This window comes from Alligator sinensis, unplaced genomic scaffold, assembly GCF_000455745.1.
Source record: "Alligator sinensis unplaced genomic scaffold, ASM45574v1 scaffold667_1, whole genome shotgun sequence".
In the NCBI taxonomy this organism is placed as follows: domain Eukaryota; kingdom Metazoa; phylum Chordata; order Crocodylia; family Alligatoridae; genus Alligator; species Alligator sinensis.
In genome coordinates this window covers 150,444-164,996 of record NW_005842636.1, presented here as the reverse complement: position 1 = coordinate 164,996, position 14,553 = coordinate 150,444, and the positions used below count along the sequence as shown (strand labels likewise).

The window sequence follows — 14,553 nt, the reverse complement described above, 5'->3', positions numbered from 1 at the left end:
TGTGCAATGACATCAGCCAGTGCCTTCAGTACCCTCAGATGGAGCTCATCCAGGCCTGCCAACTTAAACACTTCTAGTCCTTCCAAGTGACTCTGCAGCATCTCAGGGTCTATGCTTGGTAGTCAGGTGCCCTGCTGCTGCCTCTCTACGATCCCATTGTGAGATTTGTCTTGCCCCTCGTTTAGGAACACTGAGGCAAAGAACTCATTGAGGAGTTCAGCTTTGTCCCTTCTGTCTGTCACCAATTGCTTTTGCCCATTCAGTAGTGGTCCTATTCCACCCTGGGCCTTCCTTTTACTCCCTATATATCTAAAAAACAATTTTTTGTTATCTTTAACTTGGGATGCCATCCTCAGCTCCATGGTAGCTTTGGCCTTTCTAACTGCCTCCCTACAACTGCGAGCTGAAGAGGTAATCCTCTTTAGTAAACTCTCCCTTTTTCCACTGCTTATATGCTCTCCTTTTTGCCCTTAGGCTGCTCTGGATTTCTCTGGTCAGCCAAGGAAGCCTCTTGGCCTCTTTCCCCCCTTTCCTCCACATTGGGATCGTCTCCCTCTGTGCCCAAAGGATTGTTTCCTTAAGGCACAGCCACCCTTCCTGGGCTCCTGTCTTGCCAAATCTCTTACTTTGCAGTGTGTCATTGACTAAATGCTTGAGTTCGCTGAAGTCAGCCTTCCTAAAGTCTAGGACTTCCACCCTACTAGTTACCTTACCCACTCTACGCCTTATGATGAATTCTATCCTTTATCAGTTTTGCACGTTAGAGGGGTCATCATTGATTTTGTATATGTAAACAAGCTAAGGCTATAATACACCTCTAGATAACTCCAATCTGTAAACTTTTCTATAATTGGATTATTGATGAAATCCAGTCATCTTTTGAACGGATGATGTATTCCTGTTCTCTAGGCAGATCTCTTTTGCCATTAGCCCTGTTCTCACTTAAAGTTATTATTTTCAGTTTCTCTCTGGGGCAGATGAAAAATTCATTTAGTACAAGGTGTTGCAGGTGGACGGACATTTTTGGTAACTTTTGTACTTAAAATCATGTGTGAGAGATCTCTCTAGATATATATGGACACATTGATTGATTTAACTATTCCAGATGTCATATTTAGTAAGATTAGTCTCTCTTTCTTGTTACTTATTGTTTGTACTAAGGGGGAGGGGGTGTGCGCATGCGTGTGCAAACATGTGCATGTTGGTTTTCTATGGGTGTCCCACAGGTTTGAGAATTTGAGATCTCTCTAGAGAAGTGTTCCTTGCATTTGCCTTTTCCTTCAAAAGTGTTTCTAAGCTTTGTGGTATGCAAATGATATTATATAATTGTTACACAGTGGGCGTGTTTACATGTTCATTAGTGCATTTTTGCTATTATGCATTAAGTTTAGTGCCTCCAATATGAGGTACTAGAAAAAGGTGCAGTAGCTGTGCTAATGCACAGTATCAAAGGTGAACTTTTTTGTGATGCTTAATGCACAGTAGACTGATTGTACTGTGCATTAGTGCAGCACTGTGGTTTTGGCTGTGATGCACTAATGCAGAGCAGAACAGTCCACTGCTCATTAAGGCATCTCATGTAGATGCGCTCAGTAATGCCCTTTGTAGTAATTAATGGGGTTTTGCATGCATGTGTGATCTGCCTAAAGATTGCTGAATTGTGTCTTTCCCATAACATGCAGCTTGAGAGTACAGGCAGTCCTCGACTTACAACGTTTCTAGTTACAACGTTTTGCAATTACAACGTTTATAAATTGACACCCTGTTTGAACTTTATGACGTTTCGACTTTACAATGCTTGATCCGATGTGACGCCACACCAGCAAAAAATTTGTTGTGTTGCTCATCTCCCTGGAGATAATCTGTCCAAACTTCCTTGGACACTTTCTTGAAGAAAGCAGACAAGACTCCAGAAAAACCTGCAGCCAAGACTCCTGAGAAGACTCCAGCCAAGAACCCTTCAAAAAGTCCAACCAAGAGCCTTTCAAAAACTCCAGCAAAGTCCCCTCAAAGAAGTCCTTCCAAATCAATATGATTGCTATTTACAATATAAATACATTAACGTAGCTATATTACTCATCTATAATTGTTCAAGTACAAAATTCTGGGGTATTTTTAGTGAAAACAGGGTATCGGGGCTTGGTTCAGGAACCAATCACCCATTTATAACATTGTTTCTTATGAGAAAATTGGTTCCAAGTTGCAACTTTTCGACTTAAGACGCAGTTTTCAGAAACCAATTGTGTCGTAAGTCTGAGGACTGCCTGTATATATTATAGTATGGATGCTGAAGTATTGAATAAATAAAACCATTTTTTCTCAATTAGCATGTAAAATATTTTCATTAATGTGTTCTGTATCATCTAAAGATTAAATATGGGCTTTATATAGGCAAGCAAACTTTTTTAAAAAGTGCTGTCATGCATGTGACATGCAGGTGAACAGAATCAATATCCTAAGACTGATATTTTATACAGAAGATTTTAATTAAATACATTTTGTATGGAAATCTGATTTTTGTTTAAGAGGAGAAGGGATGCTATCTTCTTAGAAGTGTTGTTGCAAAAGTGAGCTGTAGCCATGAGAGAGTTGTTTCATGGATTTAGCGAGCTGTCCTGAACCCCTGCCAAGCCTGCATAGCTCCCAGCTGGTTAGTAGTATGTCTAAAGAAAACAATTTTGCTTATTTTGAGGAGGTTTGGGATTTCACTTTGCTTAAATAAACATTTGCATGAATGATCAGATCTCATTCTCTGAAGCAATCATAACCATATTTCTTTTTCAAACACTTTGGGTTTTTTTGGAATTTCAAGGAAGGAGAGAGAAGATCATGTTTTAAAGGAAGACATCCTTTTTATTGTAATGGCAAAGCCTACATTTGGTAGGTAAAATTAAGCGTGCCATGGTGTTCCAGTGTTATCAGCTCAAGTAACTAAGGAATTAATTATTTTAAAAATTCAAACTGTTTTTAAAACGTGCTCTAGTGCTGGAGTTTGGATGTTTGAGTGTGAATTATGAATGGATTAGGCTTTTGTTTATATGAAACTTAAGTATGAATATAGTATTGTGTACAGATTAGAACATGCATTTATTATAGGCCTTATGTGATTTGTCTCAGATTACATCAAATAAGCTTTTTAATACTTTTCATATGTTGTCCACGTACTATGATAAAATAATTTCCTCCTCTTTAAAAATAATCCTTCTAGAGCAAAGAGATTAATAAACAGAGGCTTCTGTTTTAATTTATCATATCATGGCTCTGGGGTGACTGATACAGTTCTCCTCATAGTAAATGTAGATAACTTAGATCTATGAATAAGGCATGTTTCATAGAGACTTGCTTTTCTCTGGGGGAGGGGAGCCTCTTGATTTTCCTTGTCTGATGTTTTTGATGGTTCAAGTGAGAAGAGCAGTTGTCTGTCAATCACAAATGTCTACTATTAATTACAATTGTCTACTCATCTGTCCATTAAAATATGAATATGATAAGCAACTATGTTTGTTGGCATCAGTATGTCTCTGTTTGTTTTGCTTGAATGGCAGCTATTAATTAATAGCATAAGCCTCAGTCCGTTAATGTTTTAATTGGAATTTTAAAGATGTTATCTGTTGCTATCTCACCGTAGCCATCTAGAATGTTTTACAGACGTAAACTAAAAAGTAAAACAAGAGTTGTTTCTCACTATTCAATATGCTATTCCATTCCCTTTATCCAGAGTGCATTGGTGAATATCTTTTTATAGATGGTGCATCTGCTAGTGAATTAGTTCTTCACATATTTGTAATAAACCCAGAATGAGATGGTATATTTGGACCAAGGGGCTGTGTCCAAATATGCGTGGGCATTTGGTCCCCCGGGGACAACTAGTGGCAGTGCAACTTGTGTGGCTGCTAGTTGTCCCTGGGGAACACCCATGCCCCATGTTATCCTGGGTGAGGTAGGGGAGGCTGGGGCCAGTACTGGGGTGGCCTCAGCAGCCTGTCCTGGGGGCCTTCCAGAGCTGCAGCCACGTCGCTCCTGCCACACACAGCCTGGCCAGCAGCGGAATATGTCTCTGGCCAGCCAGGCTCCGGCTTCAGGCAGCACGCACAGCTGCCACCGTGCGTGCCATTCTGTTTTTTTACTCTACAGGTTTTTTTGATAACCCTCTGGATAACCAGAGAACAACAGAATGTTCGATATGTGGCGCCACAGATGTGTCTGCGGCACCACGTACCGCACAGCTGCGCTCATCTGGATGCAGCCAGGGAGGTTACTTACTGTAATTTTCATATTTTTCCTCCCAGCCCTTCTTGCCATCTGTAGCTTGCCTCTTTAGAATTGTTATGTTTTTGATGTCCCTCATCTCTTGCCCATGTACGATTGCCATTTCCACCCCACCCTCCCAGCATTTTTTTTTTACCATTTAAGATTGTTTTGAATTTTTTTCCCCCATGGCCTTCACATTTTGTGCAATCAAAAGACCTGGATGGAATAGCTGGGGGCTAAATATTTAAATAAATAAATTGGATCATATACAACAGAGAGTATTCCAGTAGACAAAGGCCTTTGACTTTGTACTGCCTTTCAAGGATCAAAAATCCTTCTGGAATAATTTTTAGTCTCACAATAAGGATCTAACATCTAGGAATGAGCCCCCCAAAACAGGATACATTTAGAGAAGCAGAATGACATAAATCATTTGCTTTCCTGACTGCTGTCATTTGTGGTCACCTTGCCTTTGCCTCAGCATAACTTCTGAGAATGAGACTGTACACAGTTGAATGACTGAGACTGTTAACAGCAGATCAGGGCTTGCATTTGGCAAGGAACTTCAAAAACAAGACTAATTGGTGTTGGAAAGGAAGACATCTAGAGAGAGCTAAGTGAGATTTTTTCAAAATCATAAGGAATATCATGAAAACTTTTTGTCTCAGTGAATGAGACCAAGCAGACAGAACAAAACTACGGCTGTAATTTTAGAAACAGAAATTTCCATTTTATTAAGGCAGTATATTATTAACTAACCTGTTGAACTTGTGTGAGATGATTTTGAAGACAGATGGAAGATACTTCTTATGGTAAAATGTCATTATTAATGCATAGTAAGGCTCTCTTTTTTCTTTCCTGTAAAAATAAGGCATCACTTTGAGTCAGCAGAAAATTCTTCTCCTTCCCTGCCCCCTTGTACATCATTGCACAATTTGTTGAGAAAATATGTACAATAAAATGCTAGGTAGGAATAATAACTTGAAGCCTGTGGTACTAATAATACTTGAAGCATAATGGAAGATCAGCTGGGCAGCTCACCAGAAATAGTGCTGCTTTTCTGTGCTGTTTTTGATGCTTAGAGGGTTTTTTTTTTTTTTTTTTTTTTAAATGATTGTCCTTCTGAATCTGGTTCAATCAAGTAAAATTTTCTGGGAGATGATGTGGTCTAGTAGGCTGAGTATGGGTCTAGAAGCAATAGATCTCTGAATTCTTGCCTCTGCTTTGGTGACTTATAGTGTGAAAAGCATAGATAGGAATAGGGAAACATAGTGTAAAGCAGGGGTCAGCAACCCTCAGCGCACATGCTGAGCATGGCACGCAAAGCCATTTTGCTTGGCACACGACTGCCAGCCTGGGCTCTAAGCAGCTGTGGAAGACATGTAGTCCTTCTACAAGAAATACATATAGAGCAGCTGTGGAAGATGAAGCTTTCAGGCTACAGCCTTGCAGACTATAGCCAGCTGGATCCATGACCTTGCTACTTCTGTCAGAAATGACTTGCACACTATGAAGGGACATAACACCTCCCTGAGTCTAATAGAATGGAGTGCTGTCCATGTCAGTGACATAATCATCAGTATATACAAGCCCTCTTTTTGTTATGGCTCCAAGCTTCGTAACAAATTCTGGAACTACCTTATCTGGTCCAGCAGCTTTACCATTCTTGATCACCTTAATAGCTGTGTCATACCTGTTGTCAGAGACTGGGAGCAGTTAAATTAAGGTTGGTGTTGGGTGATTTAAATTGTTGACGAGTCAGGTGTCTAACCATTTCTGTGTTGCTTGCTTGGGTGGATGTACAAGTTAGTGTTGCACAGTAATTTCATGATGGAGTTTGCTGACCTAGGACAATGTAATTTTATATATATCAAAATTGAGAACCATTCAACACTAGACATATAGGGAATACAGAGTTTGGCTTGTGTTTTTCTTACAAAAGTACCTAAACTATTTAAATTCTGCCTGTATGGAGGTACTGCTTCATTATTTTTTCTATCACTGTAGAGCAGGGGTGTCAAACATAGGACCCATGGGCTGGATCTGGCCTATAAAGCTACTCTGGTCTGTTGGGCTACCACCAGGCCACCAAAAGCTGGTGAGAGTGGGGGCTGCCCTGCTGTGAAATTCAGGGTCCTCTAGCCCTGCTGCCTATGGCCATTAGCAACAAGCTTGGGATGTTGCCGCCAGACCCTTCCCACTGCTAGTGGACCTTCACTGCCAGACCTCGTGCCACCAGCGGGGGGCAAGGCCACTAGACAGTCAGAGGTGTCTGTGTGTGTGGGGGGGGAGGCCCAGCCATGATAAGCCTTCAAAAATGGCATCCGGTCCCATGTTCTGCTTGCAAAATTGGCCAGCTGCCTCCTCAAGTTGGGTAGATACCTATGTATGGGTGACTAGTGCTTTGTTTATGTGCACCATTGTATTAGCATTACTTTTGTGTATAGGCAAGCCCTACTCTAATCTTCCTTGAATGAAGTTCAGAAAATAATTAGGAATAGCAACTGGAATATTAATTAAAACTGGAAAAGTTTGATAACCTGATTGGGAACAACACTATTTAATTAACCAAAAACAGTTCTAATGTTTTTTGGTCTGGTGCTGAATTTATCCCTTTCTTAAATTTATTCTCCTCTGGGATTGTCTACACCAGACATTTATTGTGGAGTAGACTAATTCACTCCACAGTAAATTTATTGTGTCTATGCATGGGGCCCTATTAGACTGCAGGAAACTAATTAACTCCATAGCAGGGCAGTACTTATAAATATAAGTATTATCCTGTTGCAGAGTGTTTTACTGTGGAGCAGTGCACATATAGATGCTGATGTGGCTGGTTGGGGCTTGAGGATGCTCCAGTGCAGGGGATTTCTGCTGGCTAGCCCCACCTTGGAGCACCCTTGTGCCCTAGCCAACCCTTCTGCAGTAAATTGAGCTGGGTCTGAGCAACCCTGGGCTGTCAGGCTTACCCCTTGGGCCCCTTGCCACCTGGGGCTGCTCCACCCCAGCTCAGTGTGCTGTGGTCCCAAGCATATGAGCAAATGATGCACCCTGGAGCAATAAACTCTGGCACAATAAGCATCTGAATGTATTGCTCCACATTCATTGCACTTACAGACACATCCAGTGATAACTAAAGTTTAGCAAAATTTACTCTAAAGTAAAATGGTGCTGCCTTGAGAAGGGGGCTGCACTAGATGACCAAATGAGGTCCTTTCCAGCCCTACTTTCCTATGAACTAAAGCAAAATATTAAAGGATATTGGTGGGTACAGAGGGGAAGAGAGAGATTTTAATGTGAAACTTGCTAACTGGCTGCTCCTGAGTTAGTGTGTATTATTTCTTGTCTTCTTACAACCAGAATATATGGGTGTTCAACAGATATTTACTGGAATATCAATTTTACAACTATATCTTACATCCCAAATAAGGTTTTTGTGTTTTGTTTTGTTTTCAGTAGCAAGTCTACACAGCAATGTTTTAAAAGGATGAGCCAAGAACATTTTCAGTTGGAATAGAAACTGTAGAAAACAGTTTTTCCATTGTGCTGTGCAGTATACCAAACAGTATATTTCACTTCTGAGACAGTGGTCTTTATTTCTGTTTGTGGAACACCAGTGAAAAATTTTGCAGAATTAACACACATGCCTATTTTTTCATGTGTAAAAGAATCTAGAGTCTTCTTTTGCAAGGTTTTCTACTTATGGTAGCACTGTACTTACAGTTTTCAAAATAAACTTAACTTTGGAGAGAGGTGCTACAGATCATACTGCACTCTTCCTGTGCTGCTGTAGAAATGAGTGCCAGTGGTGGCTGGTTCATAGTGCCCATCTCTCTCTGACCCAGATTGGCTCTCTCCGCTTTGTAGCCCAACAAGATTGCTGACCGCTGCTCTACAAAATCCTAGCAGACAGCTATGGGGATTGCCACTATCCTTCAGTGATCTCCTTTTTTACCTTGAATTGCTTTGTCTGTATGGAAGTGGAAATAGTGCCAGTAAAACTGATGGTCATAATTTTTCATTTATTTATTTATTTATTTAATTATTTAATTATTAAATACTAGATGGGAGCATTGATACTTTACTCTGATATCCATTATTTGTATTTCTAGGAATGACTGCCTAACATAACCCCCTGCACAGAATTAAGACCTCCCCCCCGGCACAGTGCACAACCCCTTCCCCTCTGCCCCTCTTCCCCATAACAGCAGCATCTGTAGAGTGCTCAGGGCCCACTGCTGGCAGAGCTCCCCCGCAGCATGACGTGGCCCTGGCCACCTTAGGCCTAGCACCAACTAAGCTACGTGGCATGGGCCCAGCTTGGGGGCATGTACCTTTGGGCAGCACCGGGCCACTCTTGCTGTCACCTGGGGTCCCAGCACTGCACACAGGGGCTGGGCTGAGTCCTGCCTCCAAAAACTGTGTTTTAGTCCATGATTAAAATGAAACACCGCTATATATAGAGAGATCAGTTGGGCAATGTGTTGTGGGCTGTTCCTTCCTCGAAAATGGCCTAATGCCTAGTCAAACAGTTTCTCAATAGCAAAGCTGACTAAACCTTGAAGTTTTAAGACTTTGAATACTCTTACATTTGAAGAAGTGAAATTCGAGATATTATTAATGCAGTCATTTGTTAGTAATGATTATTATTTGCTGAAAAGTCTATATTGACTGTTTCAATTCTGATGAAAATGAAAGACTTTGTCACCCATATTTCAATAGCTTGGTGGACTGGGCTGGAAACAAATTCAAAATAGCAAACTTGTCAACAGTTATTACATGCCTTTTGCATTCTTTTTTTTTTTTTCAGCTTTGATTTTAAAAGAGGTCTTGTTATATTTAATCTCAAATCAAGGCACAAAGAGAGGATGGTTTTGCAGCTAAGGAAATGGATTGAGATTGTGGAGATCCTGTTTCAGTTCTCATCCCCTAGGCTTCCTGTTTTCAGCTAAATTACTAACATCCTCATTTCACAGAAGCACTCAACCTGTGTTTAAGCACCAGAACAAGTAAACCATTTTTTCCAGAATAGCTGAACATGTTGAATGCTGACCTGTGAAACTCTGCCCCTGTACAGTGGAAACAGTTGAGTGCTGAACCCCTTTTTTTAAAGATCTGGTTCCATGTGTACATACTGAGCACTTGAAAGTCTGATCTTAACCTGTCTGTGCCTCTGTTTTTTCATCAGTAAAATAGTAGCATTTTCTTATCTTGTAGAGAGTTTGAGAAAAAACTCCAGTACTTTGGTGATGAGCATCATATTGATACTTCCGTCAGTACATAGTAACCTAGTCTCTACCATTCATAAACATAGTGAGACTGTAATATTGTTTTAACAACTACAGGTACTGGGAGGCTATTCACAAATGGGATGAAGCACTTCAGTTAACTCCAGAAGATGCTACACTTTATGAGATGAAATCACAGGTAATTCATGACAATTATTTATCAATTTAGAAAATCAAAAAGAAAATATCTATATTACGTATTGCAGATACTGCATAAAGGTCTGTAATTACTTTTGTATGCTAAAAAAAATCAGTAGTATATGTGAATCCCCTAATGTTAAACCTTAAGCAATATTTCGTAGGTCTTTTCTCCTCCCTCAGCACTGTAAGATATCTTCTATAGGTAATGAGATTGTTGTTGTCCTTTCCAAGCATGACACACTAACAGTGTGACCCAGGAATGAATTTAGTCAATGTTAAAATATGAGAGAGAGCAACTTAAGCATTTAACAATTATATTCATCACAATTATGTTAGCAGACACTCTGGTAATTAAGGTGTCTGAATCTAACATAAAAATAAATTGTCACTTGCTGAAGAATTAGCTTAATGTAAAAAAAAAAAAAAAAAATGCTGATTTTTGTGTCCTCTTATTAAAAAGCTTATTTTTGGGAAAAGCACAAAGCTTCTACTCAAGGACTGTTCTGGTGGGTTAAGACTTAGTAACAGTCAACCGTACACTAAAACTTTATTATGTAACCATTTCTGTTGTAAACGGTGAGTGACTTCTTGCCACTGAATCTGGGCAAAAGCATTCTAAATATTTTGTGCCTCCTGTTTGCCAAAGTTGATAAATGAGATTTGCCATTTTAATTGTATAGAGTCAGTGATTTCTAGATTTAAAATGAGGACCAGTTAAAAGGGCTGGGGGCAGGGATGGGGTCAGGGAGAGATTTGTGTGTTCAAGCATTTTCCACCTTGTTCTGCTTTTCATTTAAGTTTTTCTTAAATCATTTTTGTTTTACATTCAGACTTCATGGTCTGTACAGACAGTCAAAAAGCCCAAGGCTGAATCAATTCAGTCTTTGCAGGTTAGTCTAAACTGCAGATTAAACCAAGAAGCAAGAGAACAGACACTCGATTGTGATTCAGGAAATGCAGCCACATGCCTGCAGTGGCTCAGGCCAGAAGCCGGCGGGTGCTAGAGCATGCCTGCCAGCCACTGCCAACTGAAGCTCCAAGGCTCTCCCCCTTCCCTGCTCAAGCAGAGGAGGTGTTGCCAGGCTCTAGCCCTGGGCTAGCATACTGGAGGGTGGCAGTTTAAATCCCTTTCTTGGCCCACAGGGGATCCCAGCCTGGGTCTGTGGGGGGGGGGGGGGGGGGAGGGGAGGGAGAAGCGGGCAGTGCCTCCCTGGTGGGTGGGGAAAAAGGTAGTGGCATTGACTTCATAAAAGCTTGAACAAGAATAGCCCTTTCTCTGAAGCAAGCATGTGTTGAGCATAGCAATTTGCAACCTCAAGCACACAACAAAGAACAACCAAAGATCTTCACCTAAGCTAAGATGCAGCCCAGTAAAACACAGTGAGAGCAGATACAAATTAGTCTAATTTAAAATGTAAACCAAAAAGACAAGAGAGAGCCTTACCATGAGTCTTACGTAATCCTTACAGCCGGGTATTTCATAGTTTCATAGTTTCAGGGTCGGAAGGGACCTAATAGATCTTCTAGCCCGACCCCCCGCCAGGGCGGGAGAACAACCCAAAAACAACACACCCTAAAAACAAAAACGGGACTCAAATGAGTCCAGCCAGGTAAGTATCCAGCCTCTTCTTAAAGATCCCCAGGGTAGGGGCCAGCACCACCTCCCTTGGAAGTTGGTTCCAGCTCCTAGCCGCCCTAACTGTGAAGTAGTTTTTCAAAAAGTATTCAAAAAGTCCTCCTTGGGGAATCAGTCAGTGGTCCTAGGTGTTAGAGTGGAGATATCCCATAGACCTTGTCTCTTAAGCAGGGGGCATGACCAGCACACTGAGCTGGGGAAGTGGGGATTAAAGCCCCTCTAAGACCCCAGAGTCCAAACTCCAGCAGGGGTTGCTGGGGGGAAGGGGTGCAGTCCCCCTCAGGCTGTTGCCCCCCACAAGCCCTGACCCAGGCCCCCAGCATGGAAAAGTCTGGAAGGGGCTGCCTCCACCATCCCCCCCCCCCTCCCCTGACCCAGCTGCAGTCCCCAGCCAGGTTTCCCACCTCCACCACCTTCTAGTCCAGCCCTCACTGCTCCAGCTGGGGAGCAGAAAGGCAGGACCAACCCTACTCTCTGGAGGAGATGGCACCTCCCAGCCCAGGGCTACAAAGCATCCTGGGATGCTGGGGAACTGTGATTTAACTTGAACTAGAAAGGGGTCTGGGACAGAAGTTCCATAAACTGGTTTGACTGAAATCCATTAAGTGTGATACTACATTCAACCAGGTTGATCTTAAACTGTTTCTGCCATTTTGAAACTGGTTCATGTGCAGTGAGCGTCTGTTCTGTTACACATATAAACCAGTTTCTGTTCACTTAAATTGGTTTACGTGAAACTTCTGGCCCTAGCCCATCTGGCTGGGTTGTTTGTTTGTTTTTGTTTTTGTTGGGATTATTTTTGCTAATATTTGCGCTTTTTCTTTTAAAAAAATGTTGATTGCCAAGTAGTATTCTGTGCTGCAGTACATTCTAATTTTGCAGGTTCCAGGGAACAGCAGGAGCAAAGCAAGCAAGATGGAGGGTCAGGAACAACCATATTATATAGACTGAAAAACATTATTTAGATGTTAAATGTTGATGGTAAAATTAGTGTCATTACATAGTTCAGTAGAGTTGCAAGACAATACAGGCCCTACTGCACATGGTGCATAGTTGTATATTAATGCAATCTAAGACCAGCAGTTAGTTATGTTTCCTACATTAGCCTGGAGTAGAGTGATTAGAAAATTTCAATGCACCATTGTTGTAAGAAGAATTTTACCATTTTAACCACATTAGTATGGAGTTGTAAGACTGTAAGGAATGCTCTGGCAAAGGTTTTAACACGCGGCGTACATTTGCTGGGGTGGGGAATATTCAGTCATATTCGCAATCTTGCATGAGTCTATAGCAGGGGTCGGCAACGTTTTTGGGCAGTGTGTCAAAAACACTTGCAACTTCAACTTGTAAGATGGTGGCACGCCAGGGATAGATAGTAGGGGAGCCATGAAGGGCCTGATCCTTGTTGTGGCTGTGTAGCCCCAGCTCCTTCCCCACTATCCACCCAGAGGCATGTGTGCCAAGCAAAATGTCTTTGAGTGCCACACTCTGGCACCCGTGCTGGGGGTTTCCTACCCCTGGTCTATAGATTGGATATAGGGAGGTTCAGTCTGTCCCCGTCCCCACTCTTGTTCCTGGCAGTGGTCTCAGCCAGCTCTCTTCATGTTTGTGATGGCCAGTAATCTGCTCCTTTAGTACACACATGGGGAAACCAGACCCTAGTGCCTGATTAATCCTCTGGACTGAGCGAGTGGTGTGACCTCCTTGCTCCTTCCCTGGCTTTTTACAATACAGGTTTCCCTTGCTTTTATGCTATGCATGCGTTCCTGGAAAAGGGCACATAACTCAAATTCACATAAAGGGAACCCACTATACAATGTAACAACTAGGGATCTGTTCCAAGACCTTGACTATATTGACCCTCAGGCCCATTTCTATGGTTTTACAAGACAATTTTAGTACTCGCCAACAGCAGACAGTACACACAAGCACGGGGTGGGGGTGAATGTTACCATACTGGGGATGGCAACTACAGAAACACGTGTCGCAGACAACGAGCAAGGAGCACAGATCCACACAGGAGACTATATTTTGGTGTGCGTCACTCCCACAATGCACTGTACAAATCATTTGACTCTGGGCTTCCCACACCAATCGCATAAGAGTGAATTTACCTCACATATAATGAATTTTTGGTATAAAAAGGGTCATTGCATAAGAGCAAATTCACACATACAGAACCCACATAAAGTGAGGGAAACCTGTAGATGTTTCTTTCTGCTGATTTACAGGGACAGTCCCATCACATTATCAACAGAAGGTATTTCTGTGTTGCCTGAAAAACTTGATGACCAAAAGTCACTTCTCCCTCGCTCTTATTTCCATAAATCTTTAAATACCATTTTAGAAACGGTGTACATCAGATTTTTGTCACATTCTTTATTGAAGGGGTGTCCAGTTTTGGGCCCCCAACTACAGAAAGGATGCAAACAAATTGGAGAGAGTCCATCAGAGTAACAAAAATGGTTAGGGAGCTGGGGCACACGATTCTGAGGAGAGGCTGAGGAAAATGCGCTTATTTAGTTTTACAAAGAGAAGATGGGGGGGGGGGGCACTTAAGAGCAGCCTACAACTCCCTGAAGTGTGGTTTCAAAGTGGATGGAGCTAGACTGTTCTCAGCGGTGGCAGATGACAGAACAAGGAGCAATGGTCTCAAATTGCAGCAAGGGAAGTTTAGGTTAGATATTAGGAAAAACTTTCTCACAAGGAAAGGTAGTAAAACACTGGAACAGGTTACTCAGTAAGGTTGTAGCATTTCCATCCTCAATGGTTTTTAAGATCCGGATAGACAAAGCTTTGGTTGGGATTCATCTATTTGGGGATGGTCCTGCTTTGAGCAGCAGGTTGGGCTAGGTCCTTTCCAACCCTCATTTTCTATGATTTTCTATGCTATGGTCAGTTGGTTAGATCCAGCCCACGAAGCCATGACATCTGATCTGCAAGGCTGCCTAGAGGGGCTAGGAATTCAGGAGTGGAGCCACCCTGAATTAACAGAGCCCCATTGGAAAGGCATGTTGGCAGATGAGTGGCAGCTACATTAACTCCCATGGATTTAATGACACAGCTTGCTCTGCCACATCCAGTTTTGCCCTGCCATAAACCCTGCAGTTTAGATCTGGCCAAAGGGAGTGGGTCAGTTTTACATCTCTGGGTCCAGCACTGCAGGACTGCCCAATGTCTCAGTCCCTGCAGGACATATTGGGATGAGCACACCACAGGCCACTGGAGGGTGCAGGC

At 42.1% G+C, this 14,553-nt stretch overlaps 1 protein-coding gene across 1 annotated transcript in view; it reads left to right on the top strand.

Annotated features, from left to right (window-relative positions):
- The window catches only part of TTC33 (tetratricopeptide repeat domain 33), an 80,910-nt gene that overhangs the window by 39,330 nt on the left and 27,027 nt on the right, over positions 1-14,553 (top strand). The window contains exon 3 of the mRNA XM_006033459.3: positions 9,597-9,678. Coding sequence (XP_006033521.1) covers positions 9,597-9,678 — 82 coding nt within the window. The remainder of the gene's footprint in view (positions 1-9,596; positions 9,679-14,553) is intronic.